The following is a 25368-nucleotide window of genomic DNA, read 5'->3' on the forward strand; positions in this document are numbered from 1 at the left end:
AGAGGTGAATTAAAAAGATGTGTAACAACTTAAATTAAAAAACAAAAAAAGAAACCGCCAAAAATGCCTGATTCTCTTGAGCCCAAGGAGTTGGTGGTGAAGAGAACACGTATCTGTTGAGTTTCAACTGACCTTCATTCGTACCTTAAGTCAGGACCCCAACCTTTCTGCTCAAGCATAAAGTTATGCATCTGCCATGATTCAAAACGACTGCAAAGAAATTTCTGCTCCTACCTTCACCACGCCTCTAGATTGTAAACTCAATATATTCTGTTGCATTGTATTCTCCCAAGCTCTGCACATAGTAAGTGCTCAATAAATAACACTGATTGGGAGCTCAGCCCAGTCATCTCCCCTCTTTTTTTTGGTACCCCACTGTCGGTGCTAGTGTCATAGATACCGCGACAAAGGATACACAAAAGGTTATTAGAGGAGCAAGTTACCCATCGTAAATCCTACAATCTCATCAGTTTTTATTTCTTGTTTCAAGTCAGGAGCTACTGCTGGAAACACAAGAGCTACGGCAAGAAGGAACGAGGTACTTGTGGAAGAACGCGTCAGGATCCAGAAAGAATCGTGCAGTTTTCCAACTGCTAACCCCCTGAACTGCACTCTGAAAGGAGAGTAAATCCAAAATGAAAGCTGGGAAAGTGGAAAAGGAGGTTGATTCATTTGGGAGAAATGCATTCATTTACAATCAGAACATGAGGGATTTTCAACCAGGGGTACAAGCACCCCTGGGGATACTTCAAAGTTTCAAAAAGAGATTATGGCCATTCTTGGAGGTGGCAGCAACAGTAGCTTCTACTGCTTTCACCTGCTGCTTCTTGCTGGGCTTCCCTCAGGACCCTAGGAAGACTAGCAAGATGCAAAACAACATGAGGTGGGGGCAGATGAAAAAGAAATTGCTAACAACAACTGAGGTATTTTTTTTTTAAGTGCTTACTAAAAGACGAACACTGTACTAAGCAGGGTAGAGCACGGGCCCGGGTTATAATCCCGGCTCTGCCGCGTGTCTGCTGTGTGACCCTGGGCAAGTCACTTAACTTCTCTGTGCCTTAGTTACCTCACCTGTAAAATGGGGATAAGAGGGTGAGCCCCATATGGGATGGGGACTGTGTCCAACCTCATTAACTTGTTGCTTAGAACAGTTCTTGACTCATAGTAAGCGCTTAACAAGTACCATCATCATCATCATCATCATTATTATTATTATATAAGTAGATTAGACACAGTCCCTGTCGCCCATGGGGCTCACAGTCGGAAGGGGAGAGGGAGCAGATATCTTATTCACATTTTTGCAGATGATGACCGGGAATCAGGATCGTACAATAGACAACTGGAAGAGCCAAGATGAGGACCCAGGTTTCCTGATTCCCAGGCTCTTTTCCACTAGGCCGTGCTGCTTCTCCCGCTAATTTCCTGAAGTTCATACCTCTGCTGCGGGCACAAGAAGAAATGACTGAGTCCAGTGAAGACTGTCTAATTGCCGATCCACAGATAACTGATACCTCTAGGTACTCCCCCCCCACTCTAGACTGTAAGTTCGTTGTGGGCAGGGAATGCGTCTGTTATACTGTACTCTCCCAAGCGTTTAGTACAGTGCTCGGCACACCGTAAGTGCTCAACAAATACGACAATGAACGAACTGATCACAGAGGCGAAAGGAGAGGATGACTCCCCGCAAAAAAACCATTTTTCTATCTATGGCATCTAAATACCTTGAGGATCACTGGGAGGCCGAGTGGCCACCGAAAAGAGCTCGGGATTGGGAGCCAGGAGACTCACGTTTTAGTTCTGGCTCTGTCGCTTGCTGCGTGAGCTTCAGCAAGTTACTAAACTTGTCTGTGCCTCAGTTTCCTCATCTGTAAAATGAGGATTCACCACCCGTTCACCTTTCCTTTAAGAATGTGAGCTCGGTGTGGGCCCGGTCTGTGTCCAACTTCCTTATTCTGTATCTGTCCCAATGCTCAGCACAAAGTGCTTACTGAATACCATTACTATGAACTACGGGAAAAACCGCTAACGTCTCATTACGGGTAGGGACTGTCTCTATATGTTGCCAACTTGTACTTCCCAAGCGCTTAGTACAGTGCTCTGCACACAGTAAGCGCTCAATAAATCCGATTGATTGATTGATTACCTGTCTAATATACAAGTAACACTTGTCAGGTCAATCTTCTTGATGAATCCACTAGATAAAGCAAGGAGTGCTGTCTCTTCTCCACTTAGAACAACTTTGTCTCCGACCATCAGGTTTGTTTTAGGCAGGGTGCCATTTTTACGCTGGAAACGATGCACATGCTGGCCTTCACACACGGCCTGTACTTGCTCAGTTCTGACGAGGTTTCCGATGCAATCTCCAGTCTTCTCTCTGTAACGGAAAAACACGTTAAGGAGAATCTCTAAATACTTGAGGCCACCACAATTACAGCACGCCTGATTGAAAACAGTACCGAAGGTCCTAGGAAAATTGCACAGTGTAAAACAAGTGTCATCCAAATCGAGGGCTCTCTGCCCCTACTGCAACGCGACTCCACTTTCTCCACTTACCTACGTGGCTGTTCTGTCCCCCGAGAAAACAACAACATTACCTACTGGAAAGAATGGTCATGGAATCGTATGGAAGCAGCGTGGCTCAGTGGAAAGAGCCCAGGCTTTGGAGTCAGAGGTCCTGGGTTCAAATCCCGGCTCCGCCACTTGTCAGCTGGGTGACTTGGGGCAAGTCACTTCACTTCTCTGGGCCTCAGTTACCTCATCTGGAAAATGGGGATTAAGTCTGTGAGCCCCACGTGGGACAACTTGATTACCTTGTATCTACCCCAGCTCTTAGGACAATGCTTTGCACATAGTACGTGCTTAATAAATGCCATTATTATTATTATTATTATTATTTAGCATTTACACAGTAAGCACTCAATAAATACGATTGAATGAATGAATGACTCTATTTTACTTGTACATATTTATTCTATTTATTTTATTTTGTTAATATGTTTTGTTTTGTTGTCTGTCTCCCCCTTCTAGACTGTGAGCCCGCTGCTGGGTAGGGACCGCCTCTATATGTTGCCAACTTGTATTTCCCAAGCGCTTAGTACAGTGCTCTGCACACAGTAAGCACTCAATAAATACGACTGATTGATTTACTGTGTGCAGAGCACTGCAATGAGTGCTTGGGAGAATACAATTACAATACACCAGATACATTCCCTGCCCACAATGAATTTACAGTCTTGGGGGTGGGGGGACAGACATTAATATAAATAAATTACATATATAATAATAATAATATTTATTAATCGCTTACTATGTGCACAGCACTGTTCTAAGCGCTGGGGAGGTTACAAGGTGATCAGGTTGTCCCACAGGGAGCTCACAGTCTTCATCCCCATTTTACAGATGAGGTCACTGAGGCCCAGAGAAGTGAAGTGACTTGCCCAAATTGGCAAGAGCCGGCATTCGAACCAATGACCTCTGACTCCAAAGCCTGGGCTCCTTCCACTGAGCCACGCTGCTTCTCTATGTACATACTTATGTACGTACTTGTGTACATAAATGCTGCGGGGCTGGGAGGGGGGATCAATCAATCAATCGTATTTATTGAGCGCTTACTGTGTGCAGGGCACTGTACTAAGCGCTTGGGAAGTCCAAGTTGGCAACGTCTAGAGACGGTCCCCACCCAACAGTGGGCTCACAGTCTAAAAGGGGGATGAATAAAGGGAGCAAGGCAGGGTGACAAAGAAGGAAGTGGGAGAAGAGGAATGGAGGGTTTGGTCAAGGAAGGTCTTTTGGAGGAGATGGGCCTTCAGTAAGGCTTTGAAGTCGGGGGGATATGAGGAGGGCGTTCCAGGCCACAGGCAGGACGTGGGTAAGACGTAGCGGGCAAGAGAGACGAGATCAGGGTACAGTGAGAAGGATAGCGTTAGAGGAGTGAAGTATGCGAGGTGAGGTAGAATCAATCAATCAATCGTATTTATTGAGCGCTTACTGTGTGCACAGCACTGTACTAAGCACTTGGAAACTACAAGTCGGCAACACACAGAGCCGGTCCCTACCCAACAGTGGGCTCACAGTCTAGAAGGGGGAGACAGAGAACCAAACAAAACATATTAACAAAATAAAATAATTAGAATAGATACGTACAAGTAAAATAAATAAATAGTGTAATAAGTACGTACAAGCATATATACAGGTGCTGTGGGGAAGGGAAGGAGGTAAGACTGGAGGGGGGCGGAGGGGGAGAGACAGACTTCCCGCTCCCTAGAAAATACGAAAACAGGAGTGTTTCTGGAATAGAAAATATAAAGACAGACTTCCCGCTCCCTAGGAAATACGAAAACAGGAGTGGTTCTGGAATAGAAAATATAAAGACAGACTTCCCGCTCCCTAGGAAATATGAAAATAGGAGTGGTTCTGGAATAGAAAATATGAAGACAGACCTCCCGCTCCCTAGAAAATATGAAAACAGGCTTTCCGCTCCCTAAACAATCAACACATCGCTGTCTAATAGAGACACATATCAAACACTACATTTAGACTAAGCCAAAAAAAAGAAAAAAGGTAGAAGGGGGCAAGGGATTCAGTGCTTTAAAGCCAACAGCGAGGAGGGTCTGGTTTGATGCAGACAGGGACTGGGAGTCAGAAGACCCAGGTTTTCACCCAAGTTCGGCCAATATTCACTCGTATCTATTCAATCGTATTTATTGAGCGCTTACTGTGTGCAGAGCACTGGACTAAGCGCTTGGGAAGGACAAGATGGCAACATCTAGAGACAGTCCCTACCCAACAGCGGGCTCACAGTCTAGAAGGGGGAGACAGACAACAGAACAAAACATATTAACAAAATAAAATGAATAGAATAAATAAGTACGAGTAAAATAGAGTAATAAATACATACAAACATATATCAATCGTATTTATTGAGCGCTTACTGTGTGCAGAGCACTGGACTAAGTGCTTGGGAAGGACAAGTTGGCAACAAATAGAGACGGTCCCTACCCAACAGCGGGCTCACAGTCTAGAAGGGGGAGACAGACAACAAAAACAAAACATATTAACAAAATAAAATAAATAGAATAAATATGTACAAGTAAAATAAGTAGAGTAATTCATTCATTCATTCAATCGTATTTATTGAGCGCTTACTGTGTTCACAGCACTGTACTAAGCGCTTGGGAAGTACAATTTGGCAACATATAGAGACGGTCCCTACCCAACAGCGGGCTCACAGTCTAGAAGGGGGAGACAGACAACAAAACAAAACATATTAACAGAATAAAATAGATAGAATAAATATGTACAAGTAAAATAAGTAAATAGAGTAATAAATGCGTACAAACATATATACATATATACAGATGCTGTGGGGAGGGGAAGGAGGTAAGGCGGGGGGGGGGGGGGATGGGGAGGGGAAGGAGGAGGCCAATATGTTGTTGTGGGACTCAGAGCAAGCCACTGGGACTCGGTTTCCTCATCTATAAAATGGGGATAAGAATCTACTTCTTAGACTGTGAGCCCTGTGGGGACCAAGGATTATGTCTGTTCTAGTTACCCCAGTGCTTGCCACACAGGGAGCACTTAATAAAGACCAAAATTTGCATTATTAATAGTCTGTGGACTTCAGAAAAATTAAGTTTCCTGTACAGTTGCTATAGAGCTTCACAATGTTACTGAAATGAGAAGAATGGTTCTTTTTATTCGAAGGCAGAGATTATGAAAGCGGTCATCATGTTGCTATTTATAGAAGAAACAGGTATGTGAAAAGAAGCTCTTTCCATGCCAAGACCATTAAAGCACTGCCTTTTATTTGTGTCCTTCCTTGCAATACTAGACAATTCTAAAATTGTGTGTTTTCCAATGAACCCTTTGCTCGAGGAAAGAGCCGTCCCATTTGACTGTGACCTGGTCTGTTAAATCTGTTCACCTGGGATTTTTCTCCGCTGTCCCACGACATCGTGCCCATATAGTTCCTTAAATTGATCTTCTGCTTAGTCTAAGTATTTGGCTTACCACTGCTTCTCAGTAAAACCTGGGTACTTAATTATTTTTGTCTGAGACAGAGAGCAAGGACACCCTTTATACCAGAAGAAAAACGGCTATTTCTGCTCATTTCTTTAATTTTCTGTATAATTTAAGGATTTTGCTCCCTTCCAACCACTCCTCCCTATTCCTATGTATATTGCATAAATATTCCATCCAACATTATTTCTACGTTTCTCCTTGAAAATATTATATTGTACTAAGAGCCTGCTTGCTGAAAATATGAAACGACTACTCTCAAATGGCATACACTTTCCATTCTTTATTCTCCAAGAAAAATGAATGGGTCCTTGAGCTGAGACTATACAGATCAGAAAAAGTTTGGCTCGCTCTTCACAAGCCGGATAATTTGTAAATGGGCAAATGTACAATGACGTATACTAACAAAAAGCCAGTAAAAGTCAACAGGTTACTCTTTAGAATTGTTTCATTTAAATGAACACTCAGTGATGGCAAATTTTTCTTGAAAATACGAAAACAGTAATCTTGACTCTAAATTATTATGCACAATTTTTTCTTGCATCAATCTTCAACTTCTTTGCCCCCGAATAAAAGACTAGAAGCCAAATGTTTATAAGCATGTATAAATAAGCACTGCAGATTGTACACAGAAAACAAAGTTAGCTAAATTAAAGGTCCAGGTCTTATTTTTTTGAGACCACCACTCGCAAGCAGTCCTAATGGTTGGAGGGTTTAAGTAAGAAGTGAAATATAAGGCACTAATAATAATAATAATAATTATGGTATTTGTTAAGCGCTTACTATGTGCAAAGCACTGTTCTAAGCACTAGTAGCTGACATGTTAAATGCATTTTGCTAGAATGGAAATCTAGATAAGAGAGGCCACGCTAACTTGTTCTTTCAGAACGGGCCCATTCTACGAAAACCGGAAAGAATCCCTCCAATGAAGAAGCAGTCGACGAAGTGAGAGGTAAATCTGAAAGGAAAGTTTGGTAAATCTCCCGCCATCCACTTTACCTTTCGGAAGAAGGCAGGAGCCATATATTTCTGCGACCTTTTCTGCCATCCTTCGCTTGTGACTCCAAAGTTAGCATCAGGTACCAAAGGCTAAAATACCGTAAATGTGAAAGTTTCAGATGCTGCGTCTCTTTCTCTATTTTGGGTAACATGGTAACAGGAACGAAACTTTTATCCACCTGTTGTTCAACTGCTCTAAATACAAAGTCTCAAGTTAGAAATGTGTACAAAAACTTACTGAATACAGAATTTCTCAAGTATCTGATGGCACTTCAACGACTGCAATACCATCATTACAAGACCGCATTTTATTTAGATATGATTCAAACAGTTCACAAACGAGACAGCATTTTGAAAGAGAAAGCCTGTCTTAGGTAGTAGACTGTAATTTGCTACTAAGCTTTCAATGTCTCTGCTCCTAAATAATACTGTCAGGCATCAACCGATTGTATTTATTGAGCACTTAAGGTGTGCAGAACACTGTAACAAGTGCTGGGGAGAGAATAACAGAGTCGGTAGATACATCCCCTGCCCACACTGAGTTTTCAATCTAGAGGGGGAGACAGATGTGAATATAAAAAAATTATGGGTAAGCACATAAGTGCTGTGGGACTGAAGGAGGGGCGAATAAAGGAGGCAAATCCATGTACAAGGGAGACGCAGAAGGGGCTGGGAAAAGAGGAAATAAGGGCCTCGTCAGGAAAGGCGTGACAACCTCTCGACTGTAAGCTCATTGTGGGCAGGGAATGTGACTGTTTATTGTTGCACTCTCCCAAGTGCTTAGTACAGTGCCCTGCACACAGTAAGCACTCAGTAAATATGACTGAATGAATGAATGAAGGTCTCTATTCAAAGAGGGTTTGGCTTAACACCAAGCCACTCAGCTTAAATTCATTCAGTCAGTCAGTCGTATTTATTGAGTGCTTACTGTGTGCAGAGCACTGTACTAAGCGCTCGGGAAGTACAAATCGGCAACATATAGAGACGGTCCCTACCCAAAAATCAATCAATCATATTTATTGAGCGCTTACTGTGTGCAGAGCACTGTACTAAGCGCTCGGGAAGTACAAATCGGCAACATATAGAGACGGTCCCTACCCAACAACGGGCTCACAGTCTAGAAGGGGGAGACAGACAACAAAACAAAACACGTGGACAGGTGTAAAGTCACCAGAATAAATAAAAATAAAGCTGGATGCACATCATTAACAAAATAAATAGAATAGTAAATATGTACAAGTAAAATAGAGTAATAAATCTGTCCAAACATATATACAGGTGCTGTGGGGAGGGGAAGGAGGTAGGGCCGGGGGGATGGGGAGGAGGAGAGGAAAAAGGGGGCTCAGCCTGGGGATCCTGCTCTACTGAAAGTGCTACATCCAGCAAAATCATGCTAGTGCCTCATGAATCCAATCTCAAAACCTGCTTCTTGAAAAAGCATTCTTCTTACAGCTTCTTCGTGTAACCATCTTAAGAGCCTCAATACAATGCTCTCCATGCAGTAAGCACTCAATAAATATGACTGAATTACTGAACGATTAACCATGTTACAGTATCTTCTTGGTAGTCAGATACTATTGTGACTTATCACATCAAAGAAAATTTTGGCTGTTCTGCCAAGGGGCTACCAACTGAACTTCAGTTTATCCAAAAACTTCTTTACAGACTGTGAGCCCACTGTTGGGTAGGGACTGTCTCTATATGTTGCCAACTTGTACTTCCCAAGCGCTTAGTACAGTGCTCTGCACACAGTAAGCACTCAATAAATATGATTGATTGATTGATTGATTTATATCAATTTTGCATTGATTTTAATTGCTTTCACCATTTTTTTACAGTCTTTGAAGTGGAACAGCACTTATGATGTACATACCCCTATCTATAATTCATTTTATAGTCTGTATAATTCATTCTTCTAGACTGTGAGCCTGCTGTTGGGTAGGGACCATCTCTATATGTTGCCAACTTATACTTCCCAAGCGCTCAGTATAGTGCTCTGCACACAGAAAGTACTCAATAAATACGACTGAATGAATGAATGAATTTAATATCTGCTTCCCCACTAGATTGTGGCTTAGTGGTTATATCTACTCCATCGCTTAGCACAATGTTTGGCAACTAGTAAGCTCTTAACAATAAACTTGTTATGGGCAGGTAATGTGTCTGCTAATTCTGTTCTCCCAAGTGCTTAGTACAGTGCTCTGCCCACAGTAAGTGCTACAATAAATGCCCCTGATTGATTGACCACCAAAAAAAAGGGGCCTTGAAAGGATTGAAGGGGAAAGCTTCCTAATTATAAATGATACCATCTCTAGACTTATCTCAAACAAAGACTTTCAGGCCCTGGATTCCAACTGCAATAAAATTATTTCCAATTTTAGTATTCTTAGGCCCTGTTCTTCAATATAAACCTAAGGAAAAGTACAAAATTACACATAAAGACCGTACAAATAACCTCTTTGGAAAATAAACTTCCCCTCTTCGTCAGTGAAAAGAAATTACGCAAGCAACTGACCCCTCAACCCTAGCACATTTCACAGTCCCCAGGCAAACCAACTTGGAAAAAAAAAATATAAGGCTTCATGAAGAAATCCCCTTTACCTGCTATAAAGAGCACAGTTGTGCATTTGCGAGCAATATTGACAAGTTTGACTGTCACTGATCATCGGTGGCAAAAGTGAGAGTTGGGTCGGCTCTTTTCCAACAGCAGATTTGTTAACACTGTGGAACAAATGGAATGCCAACTGGTTTCTTAGCTTCAGTAACTCTAGAAAAAAGGAAGAGAAATATTATCTTCCAAGGTTTACGTCAACTGACATACATATTTGACAAAAACGTTGAATGCAATCTGTGTTATGATCGGCACACCAAGAGCCATGTATTGAACACGTCTGAAAGAGGATATGAAAGAGTTGTGAAACAATGTAAGTTCAATTAAAAGTATTTATGGAGTGCAAATGATGATGATGATGGTATTTGTTGAGCACTTACTATGTGCGAAGCACTGTTCTAAGCGCTGGGGGAGATACAAGGTGATCAGGTTGTCCCACGTGGGGCTCACAGTCTTAATCCTCATTTTAGATAATGATATGCCATTATGATATGGCACAGAACGTATCTTAAGTGCTACGAACAAAACAAGGGCATATAAAAGCCAGCTATGGGCAGGGAACGTGTCTGCTAATTCTGTTGTACTAATCAATCGTATTTATTGAGCGCTTACTGTGTGCAGAGCACTGTACTAAGCGCTTGGGAAAGCCGTACTCTCCCAAGTACTAAGTACAGTGCTCTGCACGTAATAAGCCCTCAATAAATACTACTGATTAATTAACAGTTTCTGCCTTCAAAGTCCTTACAACGTAATGGTCTGGTAAGAGTTCTAATTTTGAAAGATATTATTATTCTTGAAAGATAATTTCAATAGATATTGGATCTATTATTGAAAGATAATCATTTTCAAATCTAAAGACAGTCATTCTCAGTTCTTAATAACAATAATGATGGCATTTGTTAAGCACTTACTATGTGCAAATCAATCAATCGTATTTACTGAGCGCTTACTGTGTGCAGAGCACTGTACTAAACGCTTGGGAAGTACAAGTTGGCAACATATAGAGACGGTCCCTACCCAACAATGGGCTCACAGTCTAGAAGGGGGGGACAGAGAACAAAACCAAACATATTAACAAAATAAAATAAATAGAATAGATATGTACAAGTAAATTAAATAAATAAATAAAGCACTGTTCTGAGCGCTTAAAAAGTGTAACAAGTTCATTCTGTCCAAAATGGTGAGTTTTTCAAGGACAGTAAGTCATCTGAGGCAGATACACCTGCACGTTAAGTGCCTACTATGTGCAAAGCACTGTTCTAAGCACTGGGGAGGTCACAAGGTGATCAGGTTGTCCCACGGGGGGCTCACAGGCTTAATCCCCATTTTACAGATGAGAGAACTGAGGCCCAGAGAAGTGAAGAGACTTGCCCAAAGTCACACAGCTGACAAGTGGCGGAGTCGGGATTTGAACCCATGCCCTCTGACTCCAAAGCCCGGGCTCTTTCCAAGGAGCCACGCTGCTTTTCACAATGGTGAAAACTCTTGAGAAAAATGACATTTAAAGCCTTACCTCTTTTGTCTAGATGGTTGGCCAAAACAGGATACATATTACCCGTTCTGAGGTAGAGGAGAAATCCGGCTTCGGGATCTTCTCTTCTTTCCTGGCTTAACAGCGTGTACAGGACAACCTAATTTGAAAATATTTCGACATGTATTGGGGAAAATGACTAGGCCTGGATGATATTAAATGTTTTAGCTTAGCTCTATTTTCAATTCAGCATATCCTCCTCTACTTGTTGCCTAATTGAAGCAACATTTACATTTGCAGCAACTTAAGTGCATAAGCTCCCTGTGGGCAGGGAATGTGTCTGTCTATTGTTGTATTGTACTCTCCCAAGCACTTAGTACAGTGCTCTGCGCACAAATAAGCGCTCAAGAAGTACAAATGAATGAATGAACCAACCAAAAAGCTATGCTCTAATGTTCTACTTTTTGAGGGGGCAGAAGAGGAAAAAGAGTTCTTTTTTCCGTTAATGTGCGTGTGTGTGTATATATGTAATATATATATATATACACACACATAATATATATACACATGCAGACATGTATATGTACATATATACATGAATGCAACAGATATGGAGGTATCAACATAATAATAATAATAATGGCATTTATTAAGTGCTTACTATGTGCAAAGCACTGTTCTAAGCACTGGGGAGGTTACAAGGTAATCAGGGTGTCCCATGGGGAGCTCACAGTCTTAATCCCCATTTTACAGATGAGGTAATTGAGGCACAGAGAAATGAAGTGACTTGCCCAAAGTCACACAGCTGACAATTGGTGGAGCTGGGATTATACATATATAATGGGAACTATACATATAGTTGTCACGTTCAAAGAATAATATGCTTACTATGCTTACTTATGTAAGTATGATTACTTACTATGCTTACATGCTTACTATGTGCGCAGCACTGTTCTAAGTGCTGGGGGGGATACAATGTGATCAGGTTGTCCCATGGGGGGCTCACAGCCTTAATCCCCATTTTACAGATGAGGGAACAGAGGCCCAGAGAAGTGAAGTGACTTGCCCAAAGTCACACAGCTGACAGTTGGCGGAGCCGGGATTTGAACCCATGACCTCTGACGCCAAAGCCCGGGCTCTTTCCACTGAGCCACGCTGCTTCAGTCTGTGACTCGTAGAGAAGGTTGGACGGCACTACAGCTCGGCTGATCTTTAGTTTGGTCCGGAGCTAAACGCTACGCTGATGCCACACTCTTAGACGTATCCCCAACAAATACCAAAATTATTATTATTATTCTTCTTCTCTGTGCCTCAGTTACCTCATCTGTAAAATGGGGATTAAGATTGTGAGCCCCATGTGGGACAACCTGGTCACCTTGTATCCCCCCAGCGCCTAGAACAGTGCTTTGCACATAGTAAGCGCTTAACAAATACCATCATCATCCCCGAGGATGTGTTGGCCTCCTCGATTCAATGTTCTCCTCCCTTCTTATCATTCCACTGTTGGCCGTCAGTTTGCTGCTTCGGCGACAGAATTAATTATGGTACTTGTTAAAGTGCTTACTATGTGTCAAGCACTGTTCTAAGCGCTGGGATAGACACAAGATTATCCAGTTGGACACAGTCCCTGTCCCACATGAGGCTCCCAGTTTAGGCAGGATTCTGTGATAACGTTAAAGCTGATAGATTCCTCAATTTTCCTGACGTTTCCCATTAGTCCGTGGAGCATGGCAGAGTTGGTTACCATCTGAATGCCTTCTTAGGCGTTTATCTCTAAGGCACAGTCATCTAGGTCGAGCAATTCTTGAACCGCCGGCTCCAAGACTTTGGATGATGCTCAAAATGTGACGAGTTGGAAGTTTCCCAGAGGAGCAGAAACATATTCTGACCCCTGCATCCAGTAAGCGCTCAATAAATACAATTGATTGATTGTTTGATTGATTGTTGCCTTTTTCCAACACGGCTGAGTAGAATAAAATCGAACACAACCGGGCTGACTACGGAGAAGCAGCGTGGCTCAGTGGAAAGAGCCCGGGCTTTGGAGTCAGAGGTCATGCGTCCGAATCCCGGCTCCACCGCAAGTCTGCTGTGTGACCTTGGGCAAGTCACTTCACTTCTCTGAGCCTCAGTTACCTCATCTGTAAAAATGGGGATTAAGACTGTGAGCCCCGCGTGGGACAACTTGATCACACTGTATCCCCCCCCCCCAGCGCTTAGAACGGTGCTTTGCACATAGTAAGCGCTTAACAAATGCCATCATTGTTATTATTATTATCTGTTTCCCTACTAGGAATGGGAAATGATCAGAAAGCAAATCCCAGGCTCTGATTTAGCCAGTCATGCCACTGTGAAGTGGTCTCAGAACCCCAAACAACTTTTCCAGGGAGCCATAATTGGTATTTTTTTTAAGTGTTTCCTACAACGACAGGCACTGTACTAAATGCTGGGGCAGATACAAGCTCTCAGGTTGGCTATAGTCCAGGTCCCACATAGATCTCACCGTTTTGCTTTGCACATAGTAAGCACTTAACTGCCCTACTGAGAGCTCACCTCCTCCAGGAGGCCTTCCCAGACTGACCCTCCTCACCCTCTCCATTCCCCCACCTTACCTCCTTCCCTTCCCCACAGCTCCTGTATATATGTACGTATTTATTACTCTATTTATTTTTCTTACTTGTACATATCAGCGGTTTCCTTTCCCCCTTTTAGACTGTGAGCCCACTGTTGGGTAGGGACTGTCTCTATATGTTGCCAACTTGTACTTCCCAAGCGCTTAGTACAGTGCTCTGCAAACAGTAAGCGCTCAATAAATACGATTGATATTCTATTTTATTTTGTTAATATGTTTGGTTTTGTTCTCTGTCTCCCCCTTCTAGACTGTGAGCCCACTGTTGGGTAGGGACCGTCTCTCTGTGTTGCCAGCTTGTACTTCCCAAGTGCTTAGTTCAGTGCTCTGCACACAGTAAGCGCTCAATAAATACGATTGATTGATTAACAAATACCATTATTATTATTAATCCCCAAATTACAGGTGAGCTAACTGAGGCCCCGAGAAGTTCACAGAGCAGACAAGTGGCAGAGCCACGAGTAGAATCCAGGTTTTTTTGATTCCCAAGCCCGTGCTCTATCCACAGGGCCACGCTCCTTGCCATTTTTCAGAGTCCAGATCTACTGACGGTGTCACTTACTTTGGCAGGGTTTTGGAAAACCCTGTAGAGGTTTGGATACTGCTCCCTGTGCTTTTCCTGAATCTGATAGGTTGCAAGGGTCAAAGCCCACTTTGCTGCCCTGTGCCCTGATCCGATATTGCTTTTTCCAAAAGCATTCGGTTAGTGATGTTCTTAAGTAGTTCATCCTGGTGTATTCCGGCTAGAGTATTCTCAAAACATCTGGGAAGTATGGCTATTGTGAGAAATTGCTAAAAAAAAAAAAAACTGATTTAGTCCATTAGATCTTCCTTTTGTTTTCTCTTTAGAGAAGCAGTGTGCTTTAGTGGAAAGAGCCGGGGCTTAGGAGTCAGAGGTCGTGGGTTCTAATCCCGGCCCCGCCACTTGTCAGTTGGGTGACTCTGGGCAAGTCACTTCACTTCTCTGGGCCTCAGCTCCCTCATCTGGAAAATGGGGATTGAGACTGTGAGCCCCACGTGGGACAACCTGCTGACCTTGTATCTACCCCCAGCAGCTGAGAACAGTGCTCGGCACAGAGTAAGGGCTTAACAAATACCAACATTATTATTATTATTAAAACGACTATGGCACTGCATCTTGAAGAATACAGTGCCAAGGTACTATTCACTCCACTAGATCCCTTCCTAAATAGTGTAACTTTAAAAGGTGAGTTTGTAGAATCATACGCACTTCATAAGAAAACTAAAAGAAACTGCTGGAGGGCGGGCAAAATGCTGAGAGAGAACTAAGACTCACAGCCAGGGCCCTTCTGGTCTCTCTTCCCACCCTCCCCTCAGTGAAAAAGACACGTGCTCTCAACTTTGCCCTCTCCACCAGTCTCAACTTCCAGTCAATCAATGATATTTACTGAGCATTTTCGATGTGCAGAGCACCATACTAAGCACCTGGGAGCGTACGACAGAATTAGGAGACGTTCTCTGCCCATAAAGAGCTTTCAGACTAGAGGGGGAGACAGACATTAATACAAAGAATTTTAAACATATAATTTAAAGATATGTACGTAAGTGCCGCGGGGTTGGGGCGAATATCAAAATGCCCGGAGGTCACAGATCCAAGTGCCTAGACAATGCAGAGTGCGCGGATGAGGCGTTCTCTCGCAACCCCAACCTTCAGCCCTGGATCACCTCACAATCCACCCTCTCTGCTCCAGCCCCTCTGCAGCTGAATACACATGGCAGAAAACCAGGCACTGGCCCAATCTCTGTCACCACAAGTCCACTCTGTCCTGCTACTTACTAACTCAGTTCTCTTCCCCTCGAGAACATGTCTATTCCTCCCTCCACCAACCCCATCATCTTCTCTGAACTTTAAATTCCCTCTTGGAGTCCCCAGTGCCAAACTCTCTCTCTAAACCTTGCCACCTGTCCACATGTTTTGTTTTCTGTCTCCCCCTTCTAGACTGCGAGCCCGTTGTTGGGTAAGGACTGTCTCTATATGTCGCCAACTTGTACTTCCCAAGCGCTTAGTACAGTGCTCTGCACACAGTAAGCGCTCAGTAAATACAACTGAATGAATGAATGAACCCTTCTGGAAAAATCAAGATCAACAGAAGACAACTTCCCAGTCTCTTTATCATCCCAAAACTCTGCTTCCTCCTCCTGGTCTCTCTCCTGCTTCCCTGTTGTTTTTTTCAAGAGGCTTTCTCCCGCCTCCTCTCTAAATCCAACCCTCTCCTAGGACACCAATCCTTTCCCTTCACTGCCTAACAGCAATGCCACTCTCCTCACCTCCCATATTGCTGTCTTCACCCTCTCACTCTGTTGTCTTTCCCTTTGTCTTTAAACACGCCCATCTACCCAGACTTTAGAAGTCTTCTCTCATCCCCAAAGCTTCCCCCAAATATCACTCTATCTCTCTGCTCCTCTTCCTATCCAAACTCCTCAAAGGAGTCGTTCGTTACCGCTGCCTTCGCTTCCTCTTTATCGACTCTCTTAACCAAATCCATCAACCAGTGGTACTTACTGATGGCTTCCTGTGTGCCGGGCACTGTATTGAGTGCTTAGGAGAGTACAGAACAACAGAGTTAGTAGGCGCTTACAATCTAACGGTGGAGCCAAGAGTTAAAATAAATCACAGATAGGGGAAGAAGCAGAGTATAAGGATATGCACATAAGTGCTATGGGGGTAGTATGAAAAGTATTTAAGGGATACAGACTTAGGTGTTTAGGTGACGTAGGAGGGGTGGAGAATAGAATGGGGAGAAGTGAAGTTAATCAGGGAAATATTCTTGGAAGAGGTATGAATTTAAAGGGGTTTTGAAGTCAGGGAGAGTGGTGGTCTGTCAGACACAGAAGGGAAGGGAGTTCCAGGGAAAAGGGAGAATATAAGGGGTTGGCAGCAAGAGAGATGAGACTGAGGTACAGATAGGTTCACTGGTGGGGAGAGGCCTTTTTTTAAAGAACATAAATTCCACCCATAAATTTCCTGCTTGCCCCATAGCACTTGTGCATATATCTGTAATTTATTTATATTAATGTCTGTCCGCCCCTCTGGAATGTAAGTTCATTGTAGGCAGGGAATATTATATCGTACTCTCCCAAGCACATGGAATAGTCCTCTGCACACGGTAAGCACTCAATAAATACAATTAATAGACTGTTTATGCTATTTGTTAAGCGATTATTGGACACCTGATAGAGGCCTGAACCAGGTCCAGCAACCCGACAGGGATGACCTTCCTCATGGCTCTTCCTTTCCTGAGAGAATCTCTATTTCAAATAATTCAGAGCTCGGTTTGAAATGTGGACTTAATTCACTTTTATAGCAGCAACAGTTGTTTTTTATTTGCTTGCATAAAGAAGCAAGTCAAATTCAGAACATGAGTGTTTGGCCATTTTCCTTTAAGGTACGGCGATCTTTTTCATTTATATATTCGAGGGGCCTTAATAGTACATGTTCATAACTACGTGTCAGTCAAATGTCCCATAGCCGAGTTCTCTAGGCCTGCTTCAAGAATAAAGGAAAACTGAAATTTGGCTCAACATTTAACTATCTTCTTCATCAGAAACAGCTAGATTTGTACTTTTTCCTACAGTCCTACAGTGCTGAATAAGCAGAAGAAAAAAAATTATCCAAAGAAACTGCCAATTCCAGAGTGTTCTAGTACTTAAGCTGCTAGTAAGAGGGCTTCAGGCTGACTTCAACTGCCAAGAAGGTACGATGTGGAAAAAACTCAGTAATGGAAAATGATCACCAGGTTACAAAAGATTCAAAACTAAATTAACCTTTTGGCTAGGATTAAAGGCAAAGGACTAAATTTACTGAATCAGGAAATCCCAAAAGGTAGGATTTTTACATAAATAAAAGCCATACTACAATATTTCCAACCCAAATTTGATCTAGGAAATGGAATCCGCTGTCTTGATTACTTGTGACACTGAGTAATGTAGTACAATAATGCTGCATTAACATATTTTCCTTATATTTGATTTTCTTTCTTGGGCTTAAGGAAACTGGAATAAAATTTCCAACTCTATTTGGATGGCAATTAATGGATGGCACTCCTTGAATATTCTCGAGCTGTAACTACTTTTACATGCTTCAACATTCTAAAGTAATTTCAATCAAAATTTTAAAGACCAAGTGGAAAATTTTCAGGCTCACATGCTCCGATCACATTACCTTAAATCTTTATAATTTAAAATGCCAAATGCTTTTTTCTGCAAACTTGACTTAATTTACTTTCCTCAGGTCTGCAAACCAGCCAAGTTGTAGTTTTCTAGTTTTAGTCGTTTCTGTATCATCCTACTGCTAAAGTGTGGCAATATTTCAGACTAAGAAAATGATTTCCCTCCCCATATACCCATGTGCAAATACAAAAAACAGCTTTTGTTCATTTGCAAATAAAACTAAATTGGTCAATCAATCAATCGTATTTATTGAGCGCTTACTATGTGCAGAGCACTGTACTAAGCGCTTGGGAAGTACAAATTGGCACCACATAGAGACAGTCCCTACCCAACAGTGGGCTCACAGTCTAAAAGGGGGAGACAGAGAACAGAACCAAACATACCAACAAAATAAAATAAGTAGGATAGAAATGTACAAGTAAAATAAATAAATAAACAAATAAATAGAGTAATAAATATGTACAACCATATATACATATATACAGGTGCTGTGGGGAAGGGAAGGAGGTAAGACGGGGGGATGGAGAGGTGGACGACGGGGAGAGGAAAGAAGGGGCTCAGTCTGGGAAGGCCTCCTGGAGGAGGTGAGCTCTCAGCAGGGCCTTGAAGGGAGGAAGAGAGCTAGCTTGGCGGATGGGCAGAGGGAGGGCATTCCAGGACCGGGGGAGGACGTGGGCCGGGGGTCGATGGCGGGACAGGCGAGAGCGAGGTACAGTGAGGAGATTAGTGGTGGAGGAGCGGAGGGTGCGGGCTGGGCTGGAGAAGGAGAGAAGGGAGGTGAGGTAGGAGGGGGCGAGGTGATGGACAGCCTTGAAGCCCAGGGTGAGGAGTTTCTGCCTGATGTGCAGATTGATCGGTAGCCATTGGAGGTTTTTGAGGAGGGGAGTAATATGTCCAGAGCGTTTCTGGACAAAGATAATCCGGGCAGCAGCATGAAGTATGGATTGAAGTGGAGAGAGACACGAGGATGGGAGATCAGAGAGAAGGCTAGTGCAGTAGTCCAGACGGGATAGGATGAGAGCTTGAATGAGCAGGGTAGCGGTTGGGATGGAGAGGAAAGGGCGGATCTTGGCAATGTTGCGGAGCTGAGACCGGCAGGTTTTGGTGACGGCTTGGATGTGAGGGGTGAATGAGAGAGCGGAGTCGAGGATGACACCAAGGTTGCGGGCTTGTGAGACGGGAAGGATGGTAGCGCCGTCAACAGAGATGGGAAAGTCAGGGAGAGGACAAGGTTTGGGAGGGAAGACAAGGAGCTCAGTCTTCGACATGTTGAGCTTTAGGTGGCGGGCGGACATCCAGATGGAGATGTCCTGAAGGCAGGAGGAGATGCGAGCCTGGAGGGAGGGGGAGAGAGCAGGGGCAGAGATGTAGATCTGGGTGTCATCAGCGTAGAGATGATAGTTGAAGCCGTGGGAGCGAATGAGGTCACCAAGGGAGTGAGTGTAGATTGAGAACAGAAGGGGACCAAGCACTGAACCTTGGGGAACCCCCACAGTAAGAGGATGGGAGGGGGAGGAGGAGCCTGCAAAAGAGACTGAGAAAGAACGACCGGAGAGATAAGAGGAGAACCAGGAGAGGACGGAGTCTGTGAAGCCAAGGTCAGATAACGTGTTGAGGAGAAGGGGGTGGTCCACAGTGTCAAAGGCAGCTGAGAGGTCGAGGAGGATTAGGACAGAGTAGGAGCCGTTGGATTTGGCAAGCAGGAGGTCATTGGTGACCTTTGAGAGCGCAGTTTCCATGGAATGAAGGGGACGGAAGCCAGCCCATTTAAAGGTACTATTTATCCTCTACAGTTTTCTAGATTATAAATTTACTGTGGGCAAGGGATGTGTCAGTTATACTGTACTGACTATCAATTGGAAATGATGAAAAGCATTAACTGTAACATTTTTATGCCTTTATAATAATTTGTATTAACCCCATTTTAAATGAAACAAGCTAGAATGCTAATAAGGAGGTAATATGGCCTAGTGGAAAGAACAGGAGCCACAGTCAAGAGTCCTGGGTTCAAATCCTAGTTCTGCCACCTGCCTGCTGGGTGACACTGGACAAGTCACTGAAATTTGTGTTTCAGTTTCCTCACCCGAATAACGGGGATAAATACTTGTTCTCCCTCCCTCTTTATACTATAAACCTTGTGAAACCGGGACTGTGTCCAATCTGACGTGTACTTAGCAAAAGTACTTGGCACATTGTTATGAATAATAATGATGATGCTGATGACTATAGCTATTAACGACTTGAGGTTACCTTGAGGGTCCATTCTCACTGGGAAACCCACAGACTAGTCAGAGTTGCTTCTCTTCCAAGTCTTTACTGATGACTTTTACTATGCTCATTAAAAATGCAATTGGGCAGTTTTGCTAATAGTTCGGAAGGAGAGAAAAATGATAAAACCCTTGATAACAAGAAAAAACAATCCTTCTGGAAGAGGTTGAAACTTCCGCTGAACACAAAGAAGCACAGAAATGTGAAAAGGGTGGCCGCCCACATTTGCAACAAAGACGCGGGAGTCAAAAGTAAGATAAACTGTCCATAAAATGTACTGAAAGTATTAACAAGAGCTTGATATGTATGGGTCAAGGAAATAAACCCTAAATGGTTCCTTCTTATGCTTTTGAAGGGGCAGTTTTGTTCACCATATTTGTAAATAGATGCGGTGACCCTAGAAAGAATTCAAGGAGGAGCTATCAAAAATAAAGTATTTGTGGTACTGTGTTATGCACGATCTTTGGTCATCCTGTTGAAGGTTGGAAGGGGAAATTCTAGGGAAGGATTGGAGAAACTGTATTTCCCAGCAAGTTAAAGGGCTGATTAGGTGGTCTCAGGCAAGCCAATTCCCTGCGTTGTCTTCGTATCTTTCTCTCTGTTTTCCAGAATCTGAATCTCTTTAGAGCCGGCTCCAAATTAGGATGCCTTTATCCCTTAATTAAACTGATGGAAAGGAAAGGCCAGGAAAGTTGGAGTGACGATCTACTCTGGGGGTTTTCTGGAGTAAATCTTGGGCTGTCGTTTTAAATCTTGGCTGAAGTTCATTTTCTTGCATTCTATTCAGTTGAATCCCCAGTTAAAATATTACTGGTTACCAGACGTGGTTCATCAGAATGGCATTTTTCTTCAAAATACTAGGCAGGGGTCTCTTTTGGATTCTGGTGTGATTCTGTGTCACCTCTATCTCTTTTGAATGCCTAACTTGGAAAAGGGAGATTACTGATGCTGTCCCTTTCTAGGTATTTGGGCGAGCTGCCTCCTCTAACCAAATGCATGAAAATTGGCCGGTACATTTGGGAGACCGTCGAATGGGAGTCCCAAACTCTTTACAGACGTAACACCTGACTCCTTGAGAAGTTCCAACCACGTTTTTCACAGGGGAGACTACGCCAAACGGCAAGCCAGGAACGCCAACAAGGAAATCCCGGAGGATTACAGGTATGCTCACCTCCACACAGCTGCCCTGGGGGGGATATATGAGGAGAATTGATGACGGGATACCAGAACAGCCACTGAACGGTGAACTGATATGGGGAAAACTGAAAGAAAGGAAGACGGGGGAAGCGTTTTAAGGTGGCCACACAACAAGGCCCCAGACGACGCTGGATCTCATCTGAATGATGGGAGTCAAGTGCCCAAAGATCAACCAGACGGCACTCAAAAAAGAAACGGCTCTTTGCAAGCGGAGTCTTCAAAAAGAATGGGAAATCTAGGCGGCAAAAGTGAAAACACCAAACACTGCAAGCAACAAACACGACAATACAACCAAGGAAAGCGTGTGTATGCACGCACGTGTTCCATGAAAATGGTACTAAGCCAAAGTGCACTATAAATGTATTACTTTGATCCAATAACCCATTCCCAAGACCCCCAAAAGGACCAAAATGAGAATAAATGAAAAAACATGATTTTTAAAAATCAAAAGATGGTTACCCGAACAGCAATGTAAACGCATACGGATAATGAAATATTTAAAATTTGTGCACATATGTGCTACCTTTCATTTCCTATTCAGCAAAAAGGCACCTTGGGATATCAAGCTGTGATTATCTTCGCTACAGTAGAGGCCATCATCTCATGATAAATTGAAATGGGCTTAATCACTTCAACACATCAGTCGAAATTTCAATGGAAGAGGAAGGGAACTCCCTGAGCCACGGCAAACTTGACAGGGTGATTTTTAAGTGAGATGGCTCTCCCTCCATATAGACAGATAGAGAGATATACAGATAGATAAATAGATATAGACATATGTGAGTGAATTACATAATTAAGACAGATAAGCAGAGAGGCCAAGTTCAAAGAGCACTGGCTGGGAGTCAGAGGAGCTGGGTTTTAATCCCAAATCTGCCACCTGTCTGCTGTGTGATTTGGGGCAAGTCACTTAACGTCTCTGTGCCTCACTTACTTCATCTGTAGAATGGGGATTAAGACTTTGAGCCCTACAAGGGACATGGACTGTGTCCAACCTGATTACCTTGCATCTAATCTACCCCAGTGCTTAATACGGTGGCTGACACGCAGTAACCACTTAAATACCATTAAAAAAAATTAAAACCTTCCATTTTGGAATGGGTGAAATATCTAGTTAAAACTAAAACTCAAGACTGAGTTTATACCTCTGCAGTAAATAATCTATTCCCAAAGAGTTTCTTCCCTGTTGTATAATTTATGACAGACATAATATGGAAGCATATTTTATAAAAGCAAACATATTTTACCTTACCAAAAAAACCTTTCAAATGAATTATTTCTCGATATTTTTCAAGTTACTGTTTTTACCTGACTTCTATGTTCTATGGAGTTCGATTCCTTCCCAGTTTTAAGTTCCAGAGGCATTATTTTATAATCCACTTTACATCGACGATGTATCTTCACACCAACAGTGACGTCGATTTTGCCCTTCAAACCAAATCTTGGAGACCAAATATTTTCTTCAATATCCAGAGATTCAGTCACTTCAATACTACAATCTGATGCATCCTTGTTTCCAGGACTTGGCCTACAGAAAATTTTAAAATGCTTACTTCTACCGGGAAAAAAAAATCTTCAAAAAAGAAAAAAAATTGTGTATATAAAAAAAACAAAGAGTTCAATATACTCCACATAACTTTTATTTGACTTTATAGAGAGAAACTTATGAAGTTACACCTTCATGTATATATCCCCGCTCAATTGATTTTGATTGCGCTGTAAATGCTGTGTTAGTCTACCCCTTAGAGTGGAAGCTTCTTGTGGGCAGGCATACTTCATTATTCTGTACCTCAAACTCCTAGTTTGTGCCCAATAAACAATGCTACTACTAAAGAAGCTAAGGATCGGAAAGTCGAATCAACTTGCAAGGTCATACGTGAAATAATTGGGAGTAAAATACAGGCCTGCTGAAAAACCAGTAATCCAGCGAAAGGGTGGCCAACTAAGACTCATGAATCAGTCAGTCATATTTCATTCATTCATATTTATTGAGCGCTTACTGTGTGCAGAGCACTGTACTAAGCGCTTGGGAAGTACAAGTTGGCAACATATAGAGACAGTCCCTACCCAACAGTGGGCTCACAGTCTAGATATTTACTGAGTGCTTACTCTGTGCAGTGCACTGTACTAAGCACTTGGGAAAACACAACTATAAACACATTCCCCGCCCACAACAAATACAGTCTGGAGGGGGACACAGACATTAATATAAATAAATCAATTACAAACCAATTAGGGGATCTTGAGCAGCTGCAACTTTGCCCCACGGGAAAACTTCACAGGGGCTTTACAAGTCAGGGTAGCGCAGAATTAAAACGATCAATCAGTGGTATTTATTGAGCGCTTACTGTGGGTAGAAGACTGTACAGAGCACTTGGAAGAATACAAGAGTTGGTAGACGCGATCCCCGCCCACAGAGTGAAAACCATTGAGGTTTTGGGGGGCTAGGCCTGCCGCCTCCTCTCCCAGTTTTTATTCATTATTTCTTCATTTATTCATTATTCATTTCATTCAGAGTCATGCCAGGGTGAACCCACTTAGGGCTATGAAAACATGATGCACACAAAGCTCTACCCCACTGGGTTATCAATCCAGCAATCAACAGCATTTATTGAGTGCTTACTATGTGCAGAGCACTGTTCAAAGTGCTTGGGAGAGTACAAGAGAATGAGCACACACGATGTTCTCTGCCCCTAATGATCTTACAGTCTAGGGGGGAGACAGACATTAATAAGTTGCTTATAATGAGCCATTTAAAGCCATGTACATAATGATAATAATAAAGGTGGTATTTGTTAAGCGCTATGTGCCAAGCACTGTTCTAAGCATGGGGGGGGGGAGATACAAGGTGATCAAGGTTGTCCGTGGGGCTCACAGTCTCAGTCCCCATTTTACAGATGAGGGAACTGAGGCCCAGAGAAGTTAAGTGACTTGCCCAAGGTCACACAACTGACAAGAATGCTATGAGAGTGAGGCGAATATCAAATATGTTATCAGGTCATTCCTTCATGACCGCTTTCTCCTCAGCCACACAAAGCTGCTGTGCAAATCTAAAAGTTGTCCAGCAACGTCACCCCTGCAACTTACCATTTTTCTTGCTGAACTGATTTTTATCTGAATATAGTTCTGTCACACCTCACATTTATTGTTGTTTTGCACTCTCCCCTGTGCTTAGTACAGTGCTCTGTGCACACCAAGTGCTCAAGAAATACGCTGGACTGACTGATGATTTATTAAGCATCCTTAGAGAGGTTCATTCTAGGCAAAAACAGGCTGTTATGGCTCTCTAGGAGGTAACAGCTTGAACTAGACATAAACACAGAAAGAAAACTACAGAAGTGAGGGGAAAAAACAAAAAAAACCCGACAAGGTTCAAGTGAGGTAGATGAGCAAAGGACAAGGAGGATAAGTTAGGAAAGCTCACCCCTCCTAAGAGAACTAACATACTTCTAAACAGACCTCAAAGGGCTTTTTAGAAGCAATTGCTTGCTAATATAATAGTTCCTCCCCCTCTGGACTGTAAGCTCCTTGAGGGTAGGGATCATCATCATCAATTGTATTTATTGAGCGCTTACTGTGTGCAGAGCACTGTACTAAGCGCTTGGGAAGTACAAGTTGGCAACATATAGAGACGGTCCCTGCCCAACAGTGGGCTCACAGTCTAGAAAGAGGAGACAGAGAACAAAACCAAACATATTAACAAAATGAAATAGAATAGATATGTACAAGTAAAATAGAGTAATAAATATGTACAAACACATATACATATCATGTCTAGCAACTCTTATTATACTGTACAAAAGATAAAGCTATGAATGGTTGCAGCTGATTACGTTCTTCACAAACCCTGCTTCGGGAAAAACTTACCTTATAGTACAGTAAGCACAACTATTTCTTCCAACACAGCATCACATCCAATCCAGAGAGATGTACACTGTCAAAAGACCCGTTACCTAATTCCGTACCAGCGTCCTAGTGATAACGTGT

General features: G+C 42.8%; 1 protein-coding gene across 2 annotated transcripts in view; it reads right to left on the reverse strand.

Moving 5' to 3' along the window:
• DNA2 (DNA replication helicase/nuclease 2) overlaps nt 1–25368 on the reverse strand; it is a 60523-nt gene that overhangs the window by 23305 nt on the left and 11850 nt on the right. For both annotated transcript variants that reach the window (XM_038744216.1, XM_038744215.1), the window contains 5 exons: nt 22690–22909; nt 11142–11259; nt 9619–9784; nt 7018–7212; nt 2144–2374 (listed from right to left, as the gene is read on the reverse strand). In XM_038744216.1, the coding sequence (XP_038600144.1) occupies nt 2144–2374; nt 7018–7212; nt 9619–9784; nt 11142–11259; nt 22690–22909 (930 nt within the window). The remainder of the gene's footprint in view (nt 1–2143; nt 2375–7017; nt 7213–9618; nt 9785–11141; nt 11260–22689; nt 22910–25368) is intronic.

This window comes from Tachyglossus aculeatus, chromosome 3 (assembly GCF_015852505.1).
Source record: "Tachyglossus aculeatus isolate mTacAcu1 chromosome 3, mTacAcu1.pri, whole genome shotgun sequence".
Lineage (NCBI taxonomy): Eukaryota > Metazoa > Chordata > Mammalia > Monotremata > Tachyglossidae > Tachyglossus > Tachyglossus aculeatus.